Here is a 26,255-nt window from a genome sequence, read left to right as displayed (position 1 = left end):
TAGACATTATACTTCCTAATATTTGTACAAATTTCTAGACTGGGATAAGTATTGGACAAGCAGTTATTACACTTTAAATGGCTTAAATTCTATATTATACCAAATATTTTTTAAGTGGTCAATAGTATGAAACTAAAATCCTAAAAAATCCAATTATTTTGCGTTTTTTAAATTGTATTGTACTATTTTAAATATAACGCAAAACATCTTAATTTGGAAGCATTATAAGGAATAAATAAGATTTTGTAAAAATTAACAACTATGATAATAAAAAGTGAGCTCAATAATCTCTTCATCCCACATAAAAATGGAATAAAAACAAAATTATATAAACCTACCATTATAACTGTTATGTTCTACCTCTCCCCCCCCCCCTCTTGTCCCGTATAACTTATTTCTTTAAGTTTTTCTCCACTTATTTCTTTTGTTTTCCCATCGTCCTTTTTTTTTATATTGATACAATACCTTATTTTTAACCAGTTTCAAGAATGATTGTATCGCGATATTATATAACAACATGTTATTTTTTTTTCTTTGTTTGATAAATTATAAAAGGTTGCAAAAATACCTTTATTAGGGATTCTTTTTTTAAAATTATTTTACTGAATATTTTTTGTGTTAAATAAAATTCTTAAAGTTTTGATTCTTTGGTAAATTGTGATATTTTAGCAATAAATTAAATTACTAAAATTACCCGATGATGACTAAGTTAAAACTCAACGTCAACCTACCAGAAAATCCCGGTCCCTCGAATTCTGCCGATCCCTCTCCCTATCCCCCGGTAGAACAGCCCGCTATCGTGGCCGCGAACATATCAATAACAGATCAAGGCAGAATGGCATTTTTTTGCAACTGCACTTGGCAAAACTCCTCACCATAATTTAAGGGAAATTACGCAAGCCTGCAACGTCTTTATGGAAATCATATACTAACACCTATTATGGATTTATATAATTATACGAGAATTAATATCCCGGAGATTAATATATTTGTCAGCAACGTTGAATATTTTAGAATGCAAACCAATCTCCAAAATAGATTTTTAACGGCCTAACTAATTAACGGGAAACAAATATTATGCATTTATTCCAATGGAAGGAAGAATGAAAATCAAATTTTATTCTAATTCCTTTGATTATAATGTATGATATTATTTAATTAATATGTATTTGTAATATTAATTTCCCATTGATATTCATGTAAAATAAATAATTAGCTAAATAAGTTGTAAACATTTATACAATTATTTTCTTTCTAAAATAAAATAGAAATATGACTCAATGTCTACTAGTGACCTGCATAGCTTTTATTTTTCTAACCCGTCCTGAAATTTATAAAACAATATATCCGGCCCGATCTCAAATGAATTTTTTTTTATTTGTCACGAAAAGCCAGACCCAAAATAAAAATTATTTGTCCTCGACCCCAATTTATTATATGGAAATTATGATTGTTTTCAATAGAGTTTTACATACACTGAACAAAATAAATTTAATGATCATTCTACTAACAAATAAATATTAGCTACTTATTTCTTACAAAAATTTTATAATATATTTATTTTATTTAAAATTAAAGCCTGTCCGGTCCAAATTTTATTTAAACATATTAGGTCTGACCCAGAGATCATCAATGTCCACCCACCTATTTTTTTATATATCTAAATTTTAAGTTTACTTTTTATTTGAAAATTTGAAAAATTTAGTATATATATTTTATAAATGAAATTTATGAACGATTTTAGCCATATTACTTATATTTAGAGTGTAATAACTTTTGGCCCAGTACTCGTCCCAGACTAGGATTTTGCACAAATATTAGGAAGTATAAGATTTATTTGTAAAAAAATTTAAGAGAAAAAAAGCGCAGTTTTTATTTTATAGGAATTTCCGGTTCTCTATTTCCTGTTTTTGGTAATAGATTTATTTTCAATAAAAAAATTTATATCATATTAAAGGGCTATTTTGGAGCTATTTAAATTATGTTTTAGCTTAATTAATTTTTGAGATATTTTAAATTAAATATGGAGTATTTTGGAATTTTCGCATTTATAAAGGTAGCCATACTCATGAAGGGAATTAAAATTTTATATTTTTACTAGTTAGTGTATATACTACGATCATTCAAATTTTAAGAAGAATGTAGGAAGGTCGGGTTGAATCTTCGATTGATTTGATATGGAATACAACATATATTTTACTATAATTCTTGTTACTAATGGATCAAATTTCAAAATAATTATCACATTTAGATGTATTTTTATAATATATTTTATATAAGTATCATGAACGAGGGCATTCGTGGAGTGAATACGGACTCAAATTTTAAACTGCTATATCTCCGTCATTAATTCAACTATTTTTTTAAGCTATGGTTCTCAAGGGTTAAGCACAATTTATGTAAAATTATAATTCCTGTTAAAATTTAAATTCACTTTAGGTAATAAAGGGTAAAAGCGTAATAAATAACTTAAACTTGTGGATTATATCGGGTTTCTACCAAATGCCCCCCCCCAGTCGCGGTGCTATTCGTTAATAATTTAACTTAAAGTAATTTTTGCAAAATGAATTTCAAATATTTTGATATGACACTACTTTGGCTGGAGATTATACTATATTTCATTTAAATGAAAATTAAATTTTTTTAATCCATCAAATAAACTATATTATAAATGAACATGTGCTAATTTGATTATGAAATGTATTTCTTATGGGGAAAGGATTAATTCTCATTAAAATTATAATTTTTAAACATTGATTTTTATAAAATAGTATTTGATAAATAAAATCATTTATCTTAACAAATGTTGTCAATTAATTATTGACTTTTGGCCCGAAACTTATATCTTTGACAGGAATGTTGTAAATAATAAAACTTTGAATAAATATTATAATGCGGATATCATATCGAGCTTTTTTATAATTAAAAATATTTATCTAGAAATATGACCTGAACTTTTATGCAAATATATATTTTATCTTTTAAAATAATTTATAATATAATTCATATAAAAAAAATCATATAAAATTTATCTCGCAAAATATTATTTTAAATTGATTCAAAAGGTAAAATATTAAATAGATTCATCGCCAAAGAAATGCTAACTAACTGTATATTTAACGCAAAGTTGATGAATATTTGAAAGATTATTACACAAAATTAAGTAAAAATTACGCAAAGAAAAGCAATGAATGACAAAGTTGAAAATAATAATGAAGATGTTTCTGCGACAACTGCTATCCAAAAAGGCGAAAAACTTGAACTGGTTGATAAAATTATAATAGGGGAAACGGTATACGCCAATTCAAAATTATTTCTCAAAAAATTTAAATATTTTGATTTCGCAAAAATTAAAAATTATAAGGATAAATGGAAATCAAAAGATTTAGCCACTAATTCTCATAATAATGACACTTCAAATTTTAATATTCCTTATCATTTTAAATTTACAAAATTAAAATATTTGCATTCCTCTTCGATCAGCAATGCTTCCTTAGATAAATTATTGCCCTTTACCAAATTCCTAAAATTAAATCAAGGAAAGTGCGTCAAATTAAGTTGTCCCAAAAATTTCGTTATTTTAGGTCTTTTTGAGATTTGCATCCAATATTGCATTCGCTTCGTTGAAAGTTTGTTCTATTCTATCAATCTATCGACGCTTTCGTCTGTTTTACCGAGTCTCTCGCACATCTATATCAAAGTTATAAACTTGTATAAACTACTTTTCTTGGATAAATACAATTTAAGCAGTTTGGCATCCCAAATTCATATTATGGATAAAAGTCAGTTACAAGGTAAAGTCTTGACCTTGGTTGATGAAGCGAGTAAAAAATTAGCCGGAGAAGCTCAAAAAAAAATTGAAAATAGAAAACGTTTGTATTACAGGTTAAAAATTATTAATTTATAAAATCTTACCTAAAAAATTAAGCTTTAAAATCCTTAATCAAAATAATTTAACATTTTTTTTACAGATTAATATTGAATTTTATGAATGATTAAAAACTTTAGTTAGTTCCACTTCTACTCACTCTTAATTAGTGCTGTAAACGTTTCAAAAAAGAAACGCTGCATTTGAAAAAAGGAACGCGTTATCTTTATTCTTTACCTTGTGATAACCCTAACCCTAAAATACTAAATATTATATGTAAATTTTATTTTATTTTGCCCAGATAATAAAATTAAAATAATATATTATGATGGGTTCTTTTTGTAATAATTTTTTATTTATTTTTAATAACAATTGATTTTCAAAATTTTGATCGGATAATCATGAGCTTTTAATCTCAACATCTTTCTGTAAACACACATTTGGAGAGGGATGGGAGGGTTGTATTATATTTAATAAATTAAAAATTTAATTGGAAGAATTTATTAAAAAATTTAAAGAATGATATTTTCAAAAAAAAACTTATTAGATCATCTTCACAAGAATCTTTACTTTCACCTCATCAAAAATTATTTATTACATATTTTTACCTTTTGTTTATTTAGATTTGAACAGCTGTACATCGAAGTTGAAATATTTGAATTGGGTCCAATCTACACTTACAAAATGTAGACTTAGTGACATCAATTTTCTTATTTGTGTAAAATTTGCTTAGTAGGGCCAGGGCAGAGTTAAATAATTTTCTGAAGAAATAAGTATTATTGACATATTTTTAAAAAATAAATTATAGATATAAATTAACATAGATCTAAAATTGGAGTGCTCCACTTAAAAAATTGTTGAAACTAGGAAAAAAATGAAGTTTAAAATAAAATATAAGAAAAACTTATAAGATTAATATAAGTAATAAATTGAAAGGTGATTTATAATACTATTTCCAGATAATAGCCTCTGAAATTTTTTTATGAGAATTATATTCACTTTATGATTTATTTTTTTATTCAAAATCTTCTATATCAATTTTAACAAAATAAACAGATAGCCCTCTAAATCATCAAAATTATATAATATACACAATCTTTAATTAATTCTAATTTATTTATAGAAATAACAATTTAGCAAAATAAAAAATTATGCCAGTATTTAACTGATAATTTTTTCTTACATATTTGATGATTATAAATATGATTAGCAAAAATTACGAAAATAGCCCAAAATTGGCATTGATCTAAGGCCAAAAATTAATATTTTTGAATCTAATCATTATTTATATAAGTTGAAAATAATCAATTAAAATTCAATCCTAACTCAAAAATGTCAAGTGGGTCACCCCAATTCTAGACCGACGATATTGATTCATTCAATATTATATATAATTAGATTAACAAGGCTACAATTCAACAAAAAAATGAAGAAATTTAATGGTTGATCTGAATTAAAAACTCGGCTTAAATTATTTATAATATAAAAAACATTATATCTAGAAACTAAAGGTGTATAATCATATTTTAAAATAAGAAATAATTTGACGGTTATACGTTACCTTTACTTAAAAGGAAACGCATTATTTGTTACAGGGTTGCCATGTCTCCCCACATCAGTGGGAGTCTCCCACAATTTTTTAGTTTACCCACATACATCTCACTCCCACAAAACTCCCACAATTAGAAATCTCCCACAAAAAGCTCCCACAATTTTTTAATTTCTCCCACAATTTTTTTTTTAGTTTGAGAGACAGTATTTGATTATTTTTATATTTTTATAATAAATTTTAAATATTTATTCGAAAATATGTCTAGATCTTTTCTTTTATTTTTCCGCTCTAAAATATATTTTTTATAAAATTCTCCACTCTACATTTTCAAAATTTTTGTGTTAGAAAGAATAGAAGTTAGAACAGTATGTATAATTATTATAAATATATTTTAAATTACTTAATATATTTTATATCGTTATCTAGAATTGCAGTGCTCCACTCGACATTTTCAAAATTTTTGTGTTAGAAGAATAGAACTTTTAGAAGTGGATATTATTCTAGTCTCTAATTCTTTTAAATAAAGTTAGTGGATGAATAATATTGATTAAATAATATTTTTCACTACTTACTTTTATACTATTGCATAAAGTATATGTCAAGCAAAAGATTATAAATATAATTGATATATTATTCAACAATAACTAAAAATCAAAGTGTATTTACCGAATTGAGGCAGCACAATAATGAATTAATACCAATTGGCTGTATATGCCATATACTGCATAATTCTTGAGAAGGCAATGAATGTACTATCTGTAGATGTCGAAGTAATTGTGATGAAATGTTTTAACGAATTTAGTTCATCAACTAAAAGAGTCACTGAATTAAAAGAATTGGTGGAGTGGTCTGATTTGGAATGGTGTGAGTTGTTGCGATATGTACCTATCAGGTGGTTATCATTAATACCTGCCATCAAGAGAATTTTAAAATTTTACGAACCCTTAAAGAAATACTTCTTAAATAAAGATTTTAAAAGCTGTCCTAAAATTTTGAAAAATTTTTTCGAGGATGAAATGTCAGAAGCATATTTGGGATTAGTTTCACATGTAGGAAATCTACTTCATGTAGTTAATATTCAGTTGCAATCAAAAGATTCTTTATTGATAAAGATTCACAAAATCATGCTACAGCTCTGTTCATCTCTACAGTTAAAAATGGATAATATATTTTATGGCGCTATTGCTAAAAATATCATATTAAAATGTTCAAATATTACTATAATTAACGTATTTTTAAATGAAGTGAAGCAAATATTTTTATTAAGACAATTTTGGAATATTTACAATCAAGATTTGATTTTAATAACTCTATTTACAAGTGTATAAATATTATGACCTTGGAACAGAAACCATCATTTGATGGTTTTTGTAATTTATTAAATATATTAAAATTACCGATACACATTGAAATATTTGAAGAGATTGTAATTTTTTCCATTTTTTATGATTCGCTAAAAGCAGAGGAGAAATGGGTGGAATTTTTTCATAATAACGATAAATCCCCATGCTTGGAAAAAATTTGCGAGTATGTTTTCTCCTTACCTCATTCTAATGCCTCATCGGAGCGCATTTTTAGCCTGATGACTGGAGAAAAGAGAGAAATCGAATTGCTTTAACAACATAGGAGGCCGAGTTAATGGTTAAAAAAAATTATAAAATGTCATGCCAGGAATTTTATTAATATCTTAATAACGACGGTAAACGTTTAGTTCCATTATTTAAATCTCAAATAAAATATAATTAACTATAACTATTTGACTTTCTATATTTTATAAAATCTTATTTATACATTTGCATAAAATCAAATAAATTTATTTTTTACATTGTAAAATTAATATTTTGGCAAATCATAAAAATAAAGAAGCATTACAATCTCCTCAAACATGACATCATATTAAATCTTATTAATAATTATCCGATAATAGTAATAATATTCTTACTTTGGTATTTCTGCAGCATAATTTAGTGAACCTTTATTAAATTATATTCTTCTGATTGCAACTGCATATTAACAGCATATAGTAGATTTTCTATATGTAAAATTCCTAAATATACTTCTGCCATTTATTTTTGAAAATTTTTTTCAAAATATTAGGACAGCTTTTAAAATCTATTTATTTTTTAAAGGTTTGTAAAATTTTAAAATTCTACGATGGCGCGTATTAGGAGGAACCTGTCAACCAACATTATGCTGACTCAATTCTGTAAATACACTCTGGTTTTTGCCAAATTCACTGAGGAATTATCAGATCAGAAAGCTGCCATGCAATTCATTGGTAATGCCAAATCTGCCATATTTACCATTATATATGGTTAGCTATGTCTTTGGATATATCTGGAGAAATTTTTTTTAATAGTTTTATTGAAATGACATTATTTTTGTTGAAATAGGGGAGGATCAAGGGAAATGTTTTGATATCTCATTATTAGATGCATCTGTTAGAATTGCATATGTTTGCACATCTTTCAAATCGTCAAGAATTGATTTTCTGGATTTATATCCTAAAACATTGATGATTGCCTTGCTCATTTATGTTCTACAAAGTATACTTTTCATTTATATTAGTCGTTAAATATTATGGGGAAAGATTCTTCCAACATTGTGATGTTAAGTAGCTCTCTGAATGTTGTACTGCATGATAGGTATTTACCATTTCCGCAACTGTAGTTGCATCTGTATTATTTCTTATTTTTGAAGAATATTTTTGTTTTGCAATAGATGTTGATAGACTGCCCTCTACTGATTTATGATTTGAAGATTTTTGATGCCTCAAAATATCATATTCCCTTCCCCCATTGTATTAACTAAATACTGTAGAACAACTTCCCCGCACTGATTATAATTATTTTTTACATTGTAAATTTAAAATTGTTTGTTTTTTTATAAAATCTTATTTATACATTAGCATAAAATATATTTTTTTACATTGTAAAATTACAATTTTTTTATAAAATTTTATCTTGTTTACATTCTTTTGTATTTAAAAAAGATCGTTGGTTATTATTTTTAAACAAAATTAATATATTATAATAAATCAATATGTTATTTTATAATAAAGATAGTATTTAAGAAATTTTGTGTCGTACTATTAGTGAAGGTCAACGGTCCGGTCCTATCGGTCTTAGACCGGGACCGGGCCGGACCGATTGTCGGACCGATCTTTTTGTTGAGGACCGTGGTCCGGACGGTCTTTTTAAGACCGGTCTTTTATTAATATTTAAGTTTACTTTACTATTCAATTAATATAATTTTTTTATATATTTTATTTTATGATAGGAGTTCAGAGTTGTTAAAAGATACTTTTTAAATGAATCTAGATACAGACACATCGTCTAAAAAAATATCTAGATACCGATATTTTAATCAAAAATCTATCTAGATACATATACAGATACCACATTTTTATATCTAGATACAGGATCTAGATACTTGTATCTAGATCTTTTAACAACTCTGTAGGAGTTATTTTAGATTTTGTTAATTTTTTTTTAACAATATGAAAACCATAATTTTGTCCAAGAAACATTTTACTTATAGTCCTAATAAAAAACATAGAATATGTGTTCACTGTAATACCAAATTTAACATATCGTCAGCAACAAGTAACAAAATAATTGTTTATAATTTTTTAATCAATAAATTAATCAAAATAAGCAGTATTATTATTAAAATATTTTGGTTATTATTTATATATCTATTTTTTCTTAAGAAAATGTCTGAATAATTCATTGTCAAAATAATTTAACCTTATTCTTAATAAAATAATTAGGTACCTTAAGCAGACATTTGATAAAACATAAAATTTCTTCTAATAATGAAAATGAAAATATCTCAAAAACACAATCTACTCTTAATTTAAATATACCCTCCACAAGTACAAAATCACTTTCTTCAATACCATTGGATAAATTCCAAACAGATCATATGAACCAACTCATTATAAAATGGGTAATAATGGACTCTCTGCCAATGAAGACTTTTGAAAGTTCAGGTCTTCATAATTTAATCAAATATTTAAACTCAACTGCTACAATTTGAAAAACAAAGTTAAAAAATTTTATACAGCTAATTTTGAGAAACTAAGAAATTCTCTAAAAGATATTTTAAATAAAAATAATTCTTTAATAAGCTTTACCACAGATATGTGGAGCAATATAAATAAAATTTCATTTATAGCCATTACTGCACATTATATTGATTCTTCTTTTTAAAAAATATTTTACTTGGTATAAATCATATCCCATTTCCTCATACTTCTGAAGAAATATCCTTAGCTATAAAAGAAGTAATTGATGTATATCAATTGGAGGAGAATATACTGGCCTGTACTACAGATAATGCCAATAACATCCTAAAAAGCATTTTGCAGAATATTTATAAGGAACAAAAATTTAAAGGCTTTAGATGCTGTGCCCATATTTTAAACCTAATATCTCAGGAAGGTTTATCATATATTATAACTATCCTAGAAAAGTGTAGAGACATAGTCTTTTCTATAAATAAATCACCCAAAATAAATGAAGCATATGTACAAATATGTGAAAATAAGGGTAAAAATTTAAAATCCCTTCTGATATCCCTATTAGATGGAATAGCTACTATTTAATTATGAATACAATTTATGAGGTATTTACATTTTTATCCAATTATTTTTAAAAAATATTTAAATTTTAGAACATTGGATGCTATAAAAGAAGTACTTTTTTGAATTACAAACAATTTAAAGGGGTTTTCTTAACTGAGTGTGAAAATGAAAACCTTAAAGATGCTGTAGATTTTCTAAGGCCCTTCTATAAAACCACACTTGATTTATCAGGATCCAAATATCCTACAGTTGGGATTTCCATGTTATATATGGAGAATATAAATAATGAAATTTTAAATAATATAAAAAAGGATAATAACAATACAAGAAAAAAAATTCTTAATAACATGCTGGTTAAAATGCAGAAATATCTCAAAGAATTATTTTTCTATGAATCATATGTCTCAACATTATTGGATCCGAGATTAAAACAAGTTTACATGCCTAAAATAGAATTGAGTATATGACCAAATTTTCAAAATATGGAAAATAGAAAATAGAAAATAAAAAAAATACAGGAATAACGGATTCTCAGGATTATATTATTCATAATTAATTTTATATTGTTTATATAATACTCTTATATTTAATAAAATGATAAAACAAATTAAATTAGGTTAAAAAAAATATGTTTTTTATTTAGGACCATGGTCTGGATCTATCTTTTTTAAGGACCGTGGTCCGGTCCGGTCCGAGGGTATCGGTCCAGTCCGGACCAAAGACCGGACCATGACCTTCACTACGTACTACAATTACCTATTTTGAAAAATAGTTGCCTATTTTATTTTGGAAAATAGTTACCTATTTTATTTTGAAAAAGAGTTGGATATTTTATTTTGAAAAATAGTTGGCTATTTTATTTTGAAAAATAGTTGGCTATTTTATTTTGAAAAATAGTTGTTGGCTATTTTATTTTGAAAAATAGTTGTTGGCTATTTTATTTTGAAAAATAGTTGTTGGCTATTTTATTTTGAAAAATAGTTGTTGGCTATTTTATTTTGAAAAATAGTTGGCTATTTTATTTTGAAAAATAATTACCATTTTATTTTGAGAAATAGATTCGATTTTATATTTATAAAAAATAATAAGCGGAGAAAATTTTTTTTTTAGCAATTTTCATATTTCTCCCACAATTTTTATATTACTCTCACAAAATACCTAATTTCTCCCACAATTTGAAAATTTTGACCTGGCAACCCTACTCGTTAATCATTATCCATTGAAACAAGGAATGAATGGCGTTCCTTTTCCTCAAAATAGGTAACGCCATTGGTAGAAAGTATCTTCATCGACGTTACTTTACATCACTACTTTTAATACATAGCTACAACGGTAACAAAGTTATTTGATTTGTTAAAAGATTAAACATAATTATAAATATAAACATTCTATTTTTTATAGATTGAAGAAACAAATTTGCATTTATTTAAACCGCCCACTGACCCAGACTCAGGGGGAAATTATCGAGGACGCTAGAACTTATTGTCAAGATTACATACACGACAGATTAAAAAGGTCAGGAATTGTTATATCACTTAAAAATCTACCAATCGGACCTGCTAACGATATATCTAATCAGATACTATTAATGGGGCATTACTTAGAAAGCAATTATCCCAGTTTATTTTGTAATATCGATTCCCAGCTAGATGGAACTAATAATTTCCTCACCGCAGATCGAGTAATCTATTTATTAAATCGTTTAGTTAATAACATCTTCAAGAAGGAATCATCCGCTAACTGTCACTTACAACACAATGGGATTCTTAACAGGAGAATTACATTGACAAGCAATGAATACAACACTCGACCAAATCGCAGCCAAGCGCCTACCATTGTTAATACTCAAATTTATTTTTATGATAAAAATGGTAATACCATATCTAACGCACAAAATCTAAACGCGTCAATATCAACTTCTTTGATAAATCGAAGACCCATTGATTATACCACAAATAATCAAAGATTATTAAACGGGCAAATTACTGGAAACGGAGTTATATCAAATGAAATAACTTGCTATAATGAAAATAACACAAATATAAGGGAGATAAACGAGAATGTGAATTGGGGTACCATTACTGCATTATTTGCTTTAGCTGGGGCTTTTGCAGTTAGTAGTGTTTTACAAGGTCGGATTGAATTTTTACCAGTTATAACAGAAAAGGTAGCATCTATATTTAGGGAGGATCTAGCTTTGTGGATATCCATGCAGCCCGGTGGTTGGGTAAATTAATAAATTTTATTATGCTTTTTTTTAAAATATCCATCAAAGCGTCAAATACTTTTACATTTATCAGAGACCTAAAGAAAGACCCGGAACAAATAAAATGGTACGATTTAATTATACTTGGCAGGTAGGTGAATTTGAAATATTTTCGGGCGAAATGAACAGAACTAGCTTATATTTGTATTAAAAATAATTTTTTTATTTCATAATATTGCAATTTTATAATTTTATAAAATATATAAAAATAAATAAAAAGCCAAATAATTCAAATAATTTTAAATAATTGGGCAGACTGGAGGTTTAAACAAATTTTAAGACTATTGGCAGGCGGGCTTTCCTGTTAAAAACCGCCCATTTTAGGCTTCTAAGACGGGAGTTAAAAAAGGGATCATTTAATATTCATTCGTTTTTTATATTTTCAATTTCTATTTGAGACTTTTTATAAATCCGTGTCGGGCCTAACTTTTGTAGGTCTCTGATATTGTACATTTCCTACTTGGGATTAATGATATTTCGTTTATATATAGGTGTCTTTGGTGACTCATTATAAAACAAAACAACGCAGACCTTACTCTACAAAGCTATTGTATTTAATTTCCCTTTTTACAATTATCTTAATTTTAATCATTTTATTGGGAAAAATGAATCAACACAAGTCTTATGTGACAAACAAAACATCATTTGAATTATAAAGCATAATATACTTTTTGTTGCATTAAATTACTATTTTATGTTATAAAAAAAATAATCAATTATATATTTTTTCATTATTTCATTTGTATATTAAAATCAAAATTTGAAAATATTATATAGTATTATTATTAAATTTTACTTTTAAAAAAATTTAAATTGCCTGATCAATTTTCATTATTAAAAGATCTTTAAAATCAATGAGTGAATGATTTGAAAAGGTTACATAAATTTTATTAGAGCCTTGCAAGTTGGCTTGAGGCCCACGGACTCGGTCTAATAAAATATAAAAAATTCCAAAAAATAGACTAAAATCTTTATTATAAGTTAGTTTGTAACTTTTATACTTGTGTAGGTAACGCCTTTGTCTATAATAACTTTTCGTAATTTGTGTTTTTTCTTAATTTAAGATGTTTATTTTACTCTTATTTATAATGTTAATTTTAGTTCAAAATCAAAATCTAATACAGAAAAGATTTTTATATTACATTTTAAAAGTCGTCACACCCAGAGGAACCGTTGTTTTTTTTGCGGATGCAATATAATTTTTTGTTGGCCCTATTTTTCTGTCCTACGCGGATATTTCTTGTAATTTATTTTTGATACAAATAATACAATATCCCGTAATCTTATTTCCTTCACTATAGATTGGGTAATTATCAGTAAGGCCTTTGTTACTCGAGGCATCAAGAGTGTTCTTTCTCCTATTTAAATGGAGTTCCTAATTAAGTGAGTGTTTAACCACGCTTGTCTAAGTTAACCTATGGACAGCCTAAGTCTTCCTGACCCTGTGTTTAATAGGGATACCCCGAACAGGTCTATCAGACCTTTCAAACCATTATCAAATAATGTTTTCTTTTATTATAATAAATTTATGAACAAATTTTTTATTATGAAATTATTTTATTTTTTTAATATATTCTTATTTCTTTTTTAAATTTTAATATATGGCCAATTGTTGCTCATAGATGGCAGACACTAAAATCTTAATCAGGCTGTATTTAAAAACCAGTCAATTCAACTTAAAACTAGGGTGAACAATAGCAGATATGTTTAACATCCAGATAATAAAGATTATAATTTATAAAATATTATCTGATAATATTTAATATTAATTATTAATTATTTATATTTAATTTATAATATAATTCTTAAATTATCTATGTCCAGTTGAAACTTACCATGTTTGGACTGGGCCAGAAAATTAACTTTAATATAAACTCATCTAGCTCAAAAACTATCATAGATGATAAAGCTTTAATTCAAATTTTTTAATTATTTTGAAAACTAGATTTATGCATATTTTTAATTATAAATTTGAAATTTCAAAATTAAAAAAGATTATGATTTTAGAATTATATAAAATTATTAATATATTTTAATAATTTATATAATATATTATATAAAATAGCGAAGTAGCTATTTCAAAATTAGTAGCATACTGCTACCGCCATTTTTTTAAAAATATAGCCGGCTAAAGCTACCGATACTGAAAAAAAGTAGCGCGTTATCACCAAATAATTTAATCTTGCTAGATGAGGGGTTTTTAGGGCAATACATCTATTTAATATATTTTAATCATTTTTGAAAATATATTTCTTTATATCATTTCGTATCTTCACCATTCCTTAAATTCAATTATATATAAATTAATATTTTCAGGGCTTTTCCCAAAATAAAATATATCACCGCCTTTTACTCTATTTTATTTTTCCGAAATCGACAAAGTATGCATTCGATAATATGGTATGCAAAACTCTCATTTAGGAGTAATAAATTTTTTAGATCATAAATTACAAATAAAAAGGTTAAAAAAATGTAGACAATATTTTTTTAGATCTTTTAAATTGTTACATCAACATGAGCTAGGTCTTATTACTTCATTCCCCTTGAAAGAAAGAATATGTGGAATACTATAGAAATATTCCTGACATGATATTTTACAAAAGTAAAATTTTTATAAATACTGATTTTGACATTCATAGTTTGGCAATAATATATTTCTACGGAAATGCCAATGTGACAAAAATGCGAGTATGTTGAAAATCTAGTCAAATCATAAAGTATAAACGTTCATATATATTTTTTTAGAATTCTTCTTTCATATCTTTGTTTCCTTTTTTTTATTTCTTCCTTCTTTTCCCCTCTCTTTGCTCCCCTAAATTCCGTCGGTGTTCAGATAATCTGAGTAGTTAATGAGCCACATAGTTTCAGTGTAAATAAAAATTGGAATTATTGGAATTTTTTCTACATCATACTTTGGAGCAAAATGCATTTTTGCCGTCCTGTATGGATAATATGAAAATGTCTCAAGCGGGATTCTTGCTAAACCGAAGCATCGGCAGTCCTAATATTATCTTCGCATAGGTCTTGCATGATCGTTTTTAGATATAAAAAGGGTAATTTATATTTGATTATAAGAAAATGTAAGTTTTGTAGGACAATAATAAATCGCAATATTAAATTTTTTCTATTATAAATTATAAAAAAGAGGTTTAATGATATAGAGAAAATTACATTTCTAATTTATCCATCATCAAACGAAGGAGAAATATCTGATTCACCCGTTATTCTTGATGGGTTAGCAGCTAGTTATCTATAAAATTTTAAAAAAGCAATATATAATAAATTAAAATATCTTTTTCCTTTTTATTGAAGAAAATATAAAATAACGAGGAATTTTTCGCGTTCCCGTTTCTTAAAAAAAAGAAGCGCATTACTCGTTTACCTTTGAAATAATTAGCGAATAGCCTTTTTTTTCCTTAAAAATGAACGCCGTTAGTATCGTCGTTACTTTTATAGGACTAATAAAATTATTTTTTGTTTTGTTTTTGTCCAAAAACATCGATTTATTATAAACTTTTAAAACTTTATCGAAAAACACGGAATATTTTTTTAATAGAAAAATTAAACAAAACATATGTATGAAATTTTCAAAACCTTATGCTTAGGTTTCTTTAAAGTTTTTTTGTTTTTGAAGTAAGTTTTGGACGCAATCTTACTACAACTATTTAAACATTTTAAATCTACATTCAAATTAATATATTGAATTTGAAACATCGTAAAATAGATAGAGATATGATTAGAAAGAGACAAAAAATAATATATAAATATTTAAACTAAATAATAATATAAATAAGATAAAAATAACACAAGGAATATCATTGAGCTAGAAAACTTATATGTTGCTTCGAAACACCGCGACTTGAGCGGATAGTATAATTTTTAAAGTAGATTCATAAATCATGATCTCCCCCCCCCCACACCCCCAAAAAATCTTTAGGAAAAGTAGCTCCTACGAAAATATATCTAATTGAAAACAAGGAAGAAAGAGTTTAGATAAAATTAAGCGAAATTTAATAATTACTTCTTTAATTATCCCATATCAGGTTTTAAATAAGAAATCAGTAAAACGAAATAGGTACTTTGTTTGATTTTACTGATGGTTTGTTTTCAATTTTCTGGTGATTCTTTATTTCCGAGATTTGATGGGGTTTTTTAACACATCGGTTATATTTTTTTCAGAGGGTTTTATTTTCACGATATTTTTTCCTATGATATTTTTTCCACTTACTGTCGGTGATTATATATTTATATTGTAATATCAATTTTTTCTAAGTGTTTCAGGATTTTATTTTGTGTATGGAAGGCGGGGGGTGTATTTTTTATGATAAATTTTATTGAAATATTTTAGTCCTGCTTTTTTAAGGCATTTGAAACAAATACATTTTAAAATAGTTTAGTTCTTCACTTTTTTACAAAAATTTTAAATTTTAGGCATTATTTTAAAAATTCATATATACTTTCTTTAGAATATATTGTTTATAATGACATTGTACAAATTTTTTGGAGAGGGAGGGAGAGCGATAGGAGTATATGGGTTTTTAGCATTGGCTTAAATTAATATCTACGAAAACTTTGAAACCTCTTTCCCCTTGTGCCATTGATTTTCCTGCTTATTTATAAGGTTAGAACTATCGTTAGTTCATTTTTATAAATTATCACTCATGTCAGTCTAAAAAAACATAGCAAACCAGAAATTAAACGAGTTTGGCCGGGCAATTTGTTCATGAAAAATTTCTTGATGAGCCAGATAATTTATATACAAAAAACCAGGCAGGACCTCGCAAATCGCTTATTTTTCATATAATTTAATAGGTCGGCCCGAGCATTAAAATTTAGATATATATTTTTTGAATTTCAAGCAAATAATTACAATTATTATTTGAAAATAAATTACAATATGCTTATTTCTTTGTATTTTAAGAGCTGTCTAACTAAAATACCAAATCTATAAATATAGTTGATAAAAGAATTAAACAAGTTATTTATGATGTGATCCCATTACAAATACACAATACATATATCCAACTGATTTATAAAATTTTATCAACAATGGGAAAAAGATTCAATATAGAATTAAAAATGTTCGGAAAATTCTACCTAATAATATAACGGTCCGGAGAGAACTTTTCGTAAGCTTTTAATAGGCACTTGACTTTTAATTTAAACGGGCCGTGCAAAAACTTTAAAGGGTCAGGCGGGATAACTTTTGAAAAAATTCAATTTTAGTATATCTTGCCTTACCATGTCAACAAAGGCTAATGGCAAAATTAGGAATAGCGAAAAGGTCGATGCGCTTACTATCACGTATCACGTAAAATTTAAACATCATCTAATAATTTTCGATATTTTTTTTTTAATTTAAAACAAATTTATTATTAACTATATCTATAATCAATATAAAAATATATAATTAAAAGAAGGGGGAAAAAAAAATTTGTTTATAATAATATATATTTACGTATGGTCGGTGAGACTTAATGACCCATGTATGGATATGCAGTTTGAACGACAGATTTCGATTGATAATTTTTGTCGAAGGTCGAAGCTTCTTTTGGATCACCTGTGATTAAACGTAACCTTTGCCCTATTGTTTTAAAAATTTTAGGCTTGGCGTCCAAATAATCCACAGGTGTCTGAGCCGGAGCGAACAAACATTTTAATATTTATATTACCTTTAATTTTATAGAGTATGCAAACAAACCCCTTTAAAATTTATAAATAAAAAATTTATCACATTATTCTTTCTATGAAATTTTATGTTGAAATTTAATAATTTGAAAATAAAATTTGAGTGATTTTGTATAGAAAGCGATCTTGTTCTTAACAATTTTATTTAATCTAATAAGAAATGATTTAAATCTTATAATATAACTAGTTGATAACCCATCAAGAATGACGGGAATAAAAAAATCATGAACTATTTCAGGAAAATTTTTTTTGAGAACATTCAGTGAATTTTCTAAAATTTGGAAGTAAATTCCATTAAATAAGGAGATTGAAAGTAATTCTTTTTTCCATTATCTAAAGATAGCTGGTAGTAATTGAGGTATCGGCAATAACCAGGATAACCTGATCAAAAGCATGTCGCTGTAAAACATTAACTCCTTACATAAAGATTTTATGAAAGTAAAATTTTTTTTATCTCAACCACAATATGGGAACTTTGCAAATAGTTTAAAATACCTATTTATCAATATCTTCCCATGCCAGAAAATTAACCTTCCTCACTAATCCTAAGTACTTATTATAAATTAGATTTAACAAATAAATTTAAATTATATTTAGCCAATTGAAAAATAAACATTTATCTCATATTACCACCCCAAAATATGCCAGTATTCTCAAACAATATTTGAACTCTGGAAATGACATACAATACCATTTTATCAATATCTACCTACATTTTTAAATATTCTGTATCTTAAGAATCTCAAATAAATAAATTAAGTTTGCTTAGTTAATAAAGAAAATAATTAAACATCTGTTTAATTACTGTCTCTTATATGCTGGGGCCTTTGGCAGATATACTATTATGTCCTGTTGTAATCATTTCGTTATTAATATCAACATGTGAAATGCAGATTGAGTAAGGGTCAGTTGAGACTTTAAAATTATTTTCTGATAACCAGAGGTAAACATGATTTAAATCTTGTGCCAACCTGGTGGTGATTTATTCTGTAATCTATAAAAATTAAACAACTTTTTAATTACTGTCTCCTATATTTCGGGGCCTTTGGAAGATGTACTATTATGTCCTGTTGTATTCATAAATTAGATTTAACAAATAATTAAATTATATTTAGCCAATTGAAAAATAAAAATAAATTATATTTAGCCAATTGAAAAATAAAAATTTATCTCATATTATCACCCCAAAATATGCCAGTTTAAAAATTTTATCTCATACAATATTTGAACTCTGGAAATGACATACAATACCAATTTATCAATATCTACCTACATTTTTAAATATTCTGTATCTTAAGAATCTCAAATTAATAAATAAAGTTTGCTTAGTTAAAAAAGAAAATAATTAAACATCTGTTTAATTACTACCTCTTATATGCTGGGGCCTTTGGCAGATATACTATTATGTCCTGTTGTAATCATTTCGTTATTAATATCAACATGTGAAATGCAGATATGGGTCAGTTGAGACTTTAAAATTATTATCTGATCCAGAGGTAAGCTCAAACATTATTTAAATCTTGTGCCAGCCTGGTGGTGATTTATTCTGTAATAATATCTATAAAAATTAAACATTTTTTTAATTACTGTCTCCTATATTTTGGGGCCTTTGGCAGATGTATTATTATGTCCTGTTGTAATCATTTCGTTACGATTTTTTTAATTAAAATAAAAAATGGTTGATTTTAAAATGAAATAATATAAATAACTATAAACCAATAAAATAAGAGCTTAATAAGCCAATATTAATAAGCCAATAAAAATAAAATCATATAACAATAACATATATAAGAAAGATTATATTACAAAATTTAATATTGAAGGTGGCTGAGTGGGAAGAACGTTTGCCTTTGAATCGTTAAGTCATGGGTTCGAATCCCGTTATATTAAAAAAATTTTCTTAAAATTTAACATTAGAGAGATATAGTCTCCATCGATTTATTTAACATTAAGAAGATAGGAAAGTTGATAGGAAAAATAAAAATTAACATTAAGGAGATAGGAAAGTTGATAAGAAAAATATTAACATTAAGGATATACGAAAACGTTCATTTCTTGATTACGGTGTTTATATATATAGATTATATTAAAAATAATTAAAATTAGAAAATATAATTTTAAATTTAATTAACAAGAGGTGGCGTTTATTGTTACTTAATATAATATAAAAGAATATCACAAGCTAATAAATTTTGGGTCAATTTTGATAAACGTTGTTAAAAAGTCGAGTTCACCCAACTACGACTCCGAGTCGAAGTCGCAATAACTAGACTCAAAACTCAAGTCGAGTTTTGAGTCGATTAGTCGACTCATTTTTACGACTCGAGTTCCGAATTGAGTTTTTATCTTGAGTCATTAACTTGAGTTTTGATCCTGAGTCATGAACTTTACCCAGACCTGGCGCTTGGTTCTAAAATTAAACTAAATCTGCTATGAGCACGAGGCCCATGTACCTTAAGTTATTTCTTATTGAACTTATTAGTTAAATATATGGTTATTTATTACAGATAAATCGATAGATAATTAAAAGACCTATTGAATATGCAACAATTCAAGCGCCACTTTTTGAGTGAAGCTATTTCTACGTAAACGGAAATTTTAATAACATGAATAGAAAAAATAATTCCTAAAATTATATTTTGAAATAAAGAGGTTGCTCGTAGCATAAACTCCTTCCTACAAAAATTTTTTTTATTTATTTGATTTTTTCATTGTAATTATAAAATTTAACTCATATGATTTATAAAGATTTAAATAAATAAAATAAAAATAATTTCAAAGAAGAGTTGAAAAAATAAAACAAATAAAACAATGAATTAGATGCAAAAAAATTTAAAAAATCCCCCACTCCTTAATTAGGTGCCAGATAGGCGATTTGGTTTTTTTATTTTATTATAAAATTAATTTCTTTTTTTTTATTTAAGATTTTTTGAAATATTAAATAATTTTTTATAAAAAAATGTATAATATTGCCTACAAATTTTCAAAGGAGATGGAAATGGAAGTTAAATTTAGGGGAAATGTTACTAGAAACCTCTTTATTTCCAAACAGTATTAATTTTAGGAATTGATTTTTCCCATTCATGTTATCAAAATTTCCGTTAAAAAGAATTTAAAAATCTTAAAACTTAATTTGGTAATCTAGCAGATATTTTTCTTTTAATATTGTAAGTTTTATGAAATTGAAAATAGAACCTACATATCATCACCTATTGCTTATTTTCCTATTATTTTATCAAAAATATATTTTAGAAATATATTAAACTTGTAGCCGTATGGAGACTATAAATTTTATTACAATACAAACATTTGCGCTTAGAATTATTAGTGTCTATAAAGTAATCTTTTATAGAGGTAAAAGAATTGTCTTGCTCTTGTTCCATATCTGCCTCGTCCATAAAAATTTTTTTATAAAAATAAAATAATTTTATACTAAATATCTGGTTAGTCCTTTTGGGAGGCTCATTTCATTATTCTTTTTTCTTATTTTTTTTAATGTTATTTATTTTTCGATTTGGTGAAATAAAACTACTTTTCATCTAAATATTTAGCCCTCCCCCCCCCCCCCTAAATTTAACTTCCATTTCCATCCATCTTCTTTAAAAATTTGTAGGCAATATTAGACATTTTTTTATAAAAAATTATTTAATATTTCAAAAAATCTTAAATAAAAAAAAAGAAATTAATTTTATAATAAAATAAAAAACCAAATAGCCTATCTGGCACCTAATTAAGGAGTGGGGGATTTTTTAAATTTTTTTGCATCTAATTCATTGTTTTATTTATTTTATTTTTTCAACTCCGCTTTGAAATTATTTTTATTTTATTTATTTAAATCTTTATAATATGAGTTACATTTTATAATTACATTGAAAAAATCAAATAAATAAAAAAAATTTTTGTTGGAAGGAGTTTATGCTACGAGCAACCTCTTTGATCCAAAATATAATTTTAGGAATTATTTTTTCTATTCATGTTATTAAAATTTCCGTTTACGTAGAAATAGCTTCACTCAAAAAGTGGCGCTTGAATTGTTGCATATTCAATAGGTCATTTAATTATCTATCTATTTATCTATAATAAATAACCATATATTTAACTAATAAGTTCAAAAAGAAATAACTTAAGATACATGGGCCTCGTGCTCATAGCAGATTTAGTCTAATTTTAGAGCCAAGCGCCAGGTCTGGGTATTACACAACCAACCAATTAACAATACTAATATAAGTAATCGAGTTTCATAAAATTTAATATAACCTGTTGAGTTCACGACTCAAGTTTATGACTAGTTCACGACTCAAGTTCATAACTCCAGTTCATGACTCAAGATCAAAACTCAAGTTCATGACTCAAGATCAAAACTCAAGTTCAGAACTCGAGTCGTAAAAATGAGTCGACTAATCGACTAAAAACTCGACTTGAGTTTTGAGTCGATTTTTTGACTAAAAACTCGACTTGAGTCGTAGTTAAGCCGACTCGGATGAGTCGTTTAACAACACTAAACAGTTTATTAGTGATTACAATTTATATTTTCAAATATCTGCAAAAAAAGGTTTTTTAAAAGTCCCAATAACTAACTATATAATATATAATATAATATTAGAACTAGGGGAGACCAGGGCTAGTCGGCGCAATTTTTGTCAAAATCATCATAGCTCCGAAAATAATTATCATATAGAATCTTACAAAATACCAATCGATACCTTAAACATCTATCTATAAATATATGCTGTTATATTTTTTAAATATCTAATATTTTTTTATCTAAAAAAGTTTTAGTAAAAGTAATTCTTTGAACTTAGTAGCCCCAAACCCGTGGTTAGTCGGTTCATCGATGGGGCTAGTCGAATCAAGTGGTTTATTAGGCTTCCTATGAGACAAAAAAAAATTTTTCAGATTTTAATATATAACTATAATTCTTTATTTATATAATGTTCTATTTACAATTATAACAAATAAAATAACAATCTTTTTTGGCACAGGATCCATGCGCCCAATCTTTACATACTCTACATTGAAACCAATCTTCAAAATTATGGAAATTTTTATAATCCTGTTTACAAATAATACATACATCTTTGATTAACTTTTTAACAAATAAAATAACAATCTTTTTTGGCACAGGATCCATGCGCCCAACCTTTACATACTCTACATTGAAACCAATCTTCAAAATTATGGAAATTTTTATAATCCTGTTTACAAATAATACATACATCTTTGATTAATTTTTTAACAATATTTTTTTTTGGTTTTTTATTCTTCTCTTTTAAAAGAACTTCCCTCTTGAATGGGGATGAGGTCAAGATCGCGGCCTTTTTTTTCCTTATTACTTTATTTTGCGAATTATGAGAAATAGGGATCGGTATAGATGATGGGCCTGGGAGATTAATGTTTGAAGGGATAGGAAGATTAATAGAAGTAAGTGAGGGGCTAGGAAGAAGGAAAAATTTTGGGAAGAGAATCGATTGATGAGCTAGGAATAGACATAACTGAGAATCTGAAGGATGATTTCCAAGACTTTCTCCTAATAAAAACGAATTTGATGAAGGAATAAAATCCTCCTCCTGATAAATATTTTCATTATATGGGTGTATGCCACAAGATTCAAATCCCTTTTGAATATTTCTTGAGGAGGCAAGGTAAAATATACTTTATAATAGAGGGAATATCATAAAGGGGAAATATATCCTACGATGATTTCGCATCCACGAATCTATACCATTATTATAAAAAAATTTTAAAGGTCCATATACTGTCTTGTCTAAAGGCTGCAATTTATGAGTGCAGTGTGGAGGAAGAGATATAAGTATATCCCATTATCTATACTATATTGAATAGCATGATAAGATTGGTGTGATATATATTATCCAAAATAAGCAAAATTTTATATTTCTGGCTGCATCTGGTATGAGAAACAATATGACTTAAAAACATTATAAATTCATCCTCTTGCATCCACCCTGATCCGTTGGATGCACCAATACATCCCTGAGGACCGTCTCTAATAAAATGATTATAAAAAAATTTTCGTGGAAAAATAAACATTGGGGGGAGATAATTCCCTATAACAGCCAGCGCCATTGTAACTAGAGTGCCTCGCTCTGCAGAAGTGATGGCTCCGATTTGTTTTTGACCCTTCTGCGCAACAATTTTTGATGGATTTTGCACTGTTGTTAAGCCTGTTTCATCCATATTATAAATTGACATAGGTTTTAATTCATGTTGATCTAGTATTCCCTTGTATAGATTAAAAAAATATAGAACAGCCTCTTGATTAAAACCAGCAGCTCGAGCTAAACTAATAGCCTCAGGAGATATTAGAGATAATCTTGAATTTCTTCTCATAAATGAAGAAAACCATTCTTCACCAGCCATTTTATTAATTGTTCATGATTTGGGTATTTTTTTGTTTAAGTGAATTGCATGATAATAAGCTTGAATCTTTATCTAATGTATAAATATTTAAATAATAATATTATAATTTTTTAAATACCTTTTTAACGGATAATCCATAGAAGATCTTTAATAAGGTAATCAACAATTTTATTTTCTTCATCATCATCAAAAATTTTTTGTTTATTATTTTGGCCTATCTTGAGCATAGTTCCAGAAATTTTATATTTTTTATAGTATCTTAAAAAATTTGTTGTGGGTATACTTAATAAAATAAATAATAAATTTATTCAAAATTTATCTAATTTTATATTTAAATATATAATATCATATGACCTTATTATCAGGTCAAAATTATATCATGATAACTAAAATTTTCATATCCAATAAAATGTATTAAATTAAATCATATTGTCAATTATAATAGAAATATATAAAAATATATGTTTGATAGATATAATTCATTTTAAATAATTGATCTTATTATTAGACTAAAATTTATATACTAAAAATGTATGTTATATCTATGACAATATATAATAACAATATATATTATAATATCACAATATATATTATATTATCACAATATATATGAAGATTTTAGTTTGCAAGATATTTATTTAGGTCTGATATCATATTAAAATTGAAATGTATATTATGAAAAATTATATTAATGAATTTATATAATAATTATTATACACTACATATTATATTATATTTTAACATGTAATTGATGATACTTTTCTTGATGAGTTATTATTTTCATATAGTTTAATAGCTTCTTCGTAATCAGATTTATTAAAAATCTTTCAATTTTGAATTTTGCGGATATATTTACGTACCATTATATTATAAAAATTAATTGATTGATTGCGCCGACAAGCCACGATTCAACTAACCTCAATGATGGTAATATTAATAATATGATCTTAACATATATTTAAGCATTAGATATCAATCTGAAACTTTCCCAAATATTAAAATAGATATTTAACTTTCATATAATGTCCATTTTGTCATGTTTAAACTTTTAATTTTTAAATTCAACCTAATAATATTAAGTGAAAATATTGTAATTTTCACGTCAAAAACATGTCATAACAGATAAAAATTTAAATAGCTAAATATTATAAATTATTTTTGTCCCCAAATATGGATATTATAGAATTCTATTTTAAAACTAAATTTCAACTTTTAATCATTACTGGTTTTAAAATAAAATCCTTTGAACCGACAAGCCCCTTGCGCCGACTAGCCCTGGTCTCCCCTACTATAAATGATTTATATATTAATTTTTAAAATTATCCCCTTTTAACCTATCGTAAATATTTAAATTACAGGGCTGTAACTTAATATCTAATTTGTAAATTATCATAATTATAATTTTTTTTTAAATTTAAAATTATTTTCTTCTTATAATGATTAATGGAGTTATTTAATATCGCCCGCATTGATTACAAGATTTGGTACACCATAATTCGTATTCAGGTTTTGAACATAAATTCCCAGAAACAGCTTGGGAGCAATACGTATCCGTCTTATCCATGTATTTAACAATATCAGGAGTTTCTTGGTCGTTGATAAAGTAAGATTTAGACGTGCACCTTCCTTCATTGCATGCCTTAATATATTATTAAATAGAATGTACAAGAGTTGTTTAAAGTTAAAATTTTATAAAAATTTAATAAGGTAACAAAATTACTATATCTCAAAAATAAAGAACATTGTCAGAGAAATTTTTTGTAATTTTGAAATATAAAATTAAGTAACATCAAGGAAATTTTAATACTTGAATTTAAAAAAAATCCTCTTTAATAAATAATGACAAAATATTAAATCATTATCTTTTAGATAACTGTGGAAAATAACAACTCTATTATTATTTCTTATAAAATTA

General features: G+C 26.0%; 1 protein-coding gene across 2 annotated transcripts; it reads left to right on the top strand.

Annotated features, from left to right (window-relative positions):
- Positions 1-3,100: 3,100 nt before the first annotated feature.
- LOC135931075 (uncharacterized) lies at positions 3,101-13,028 on the top strand. 2 transcript variants are annotated; one of them, XM_065467941.1, is made up of 4 exons: positions 3,101-3,885; positions 11,410-11,689; positions 11,732-12,235; positions 12,766-13,028. In XM_065467941.1, exons 1-4 carry the CDS (start codon positions 3,188-3,190, stop codon positions 12,928-12,930), a joined length of 1,647 nt encoding a protein of 548 aa, XP_065324013.1. In that variant the 5' UTR covers positions 3,101-3,187; the 3' UTR covers positions 12,931-13,028. The 2 variants fall into 2 exon arrangements, with proteins under 2 accessions (XP_065324013.1, XP_065324012.1); XM_065467940.1 differs by having other exon boundaries at positions 3,104-3,885; positions 11,410-12,235; positions 12,766-13,018.
- The last annotated feature ends 13,227 nt before the right edge of the window (positions 13,029-26,255 follow it).

The sequence above is a fragment of the Gordionus sp. m RMFG-2023 genome, chromosome 1 (assembly GCF_954871325.1).
Source record: "Gordionus sp. m RMFG-2023 chromosome 1, tfGorSpeb1-WG-v2, whole genome shotgun sequence".
NCBI classification, from domain to species: domain Eukaryota; kingdom Metazoa; phylum Nematomorpha; class Gordioida; order Chordodea; family Parachordodidae; genus Gordionus; species Gordionus sp. m RMFG-2023.
This window is presented reverse-complemented; position numbering and strand designations above follow the sequence as displayed.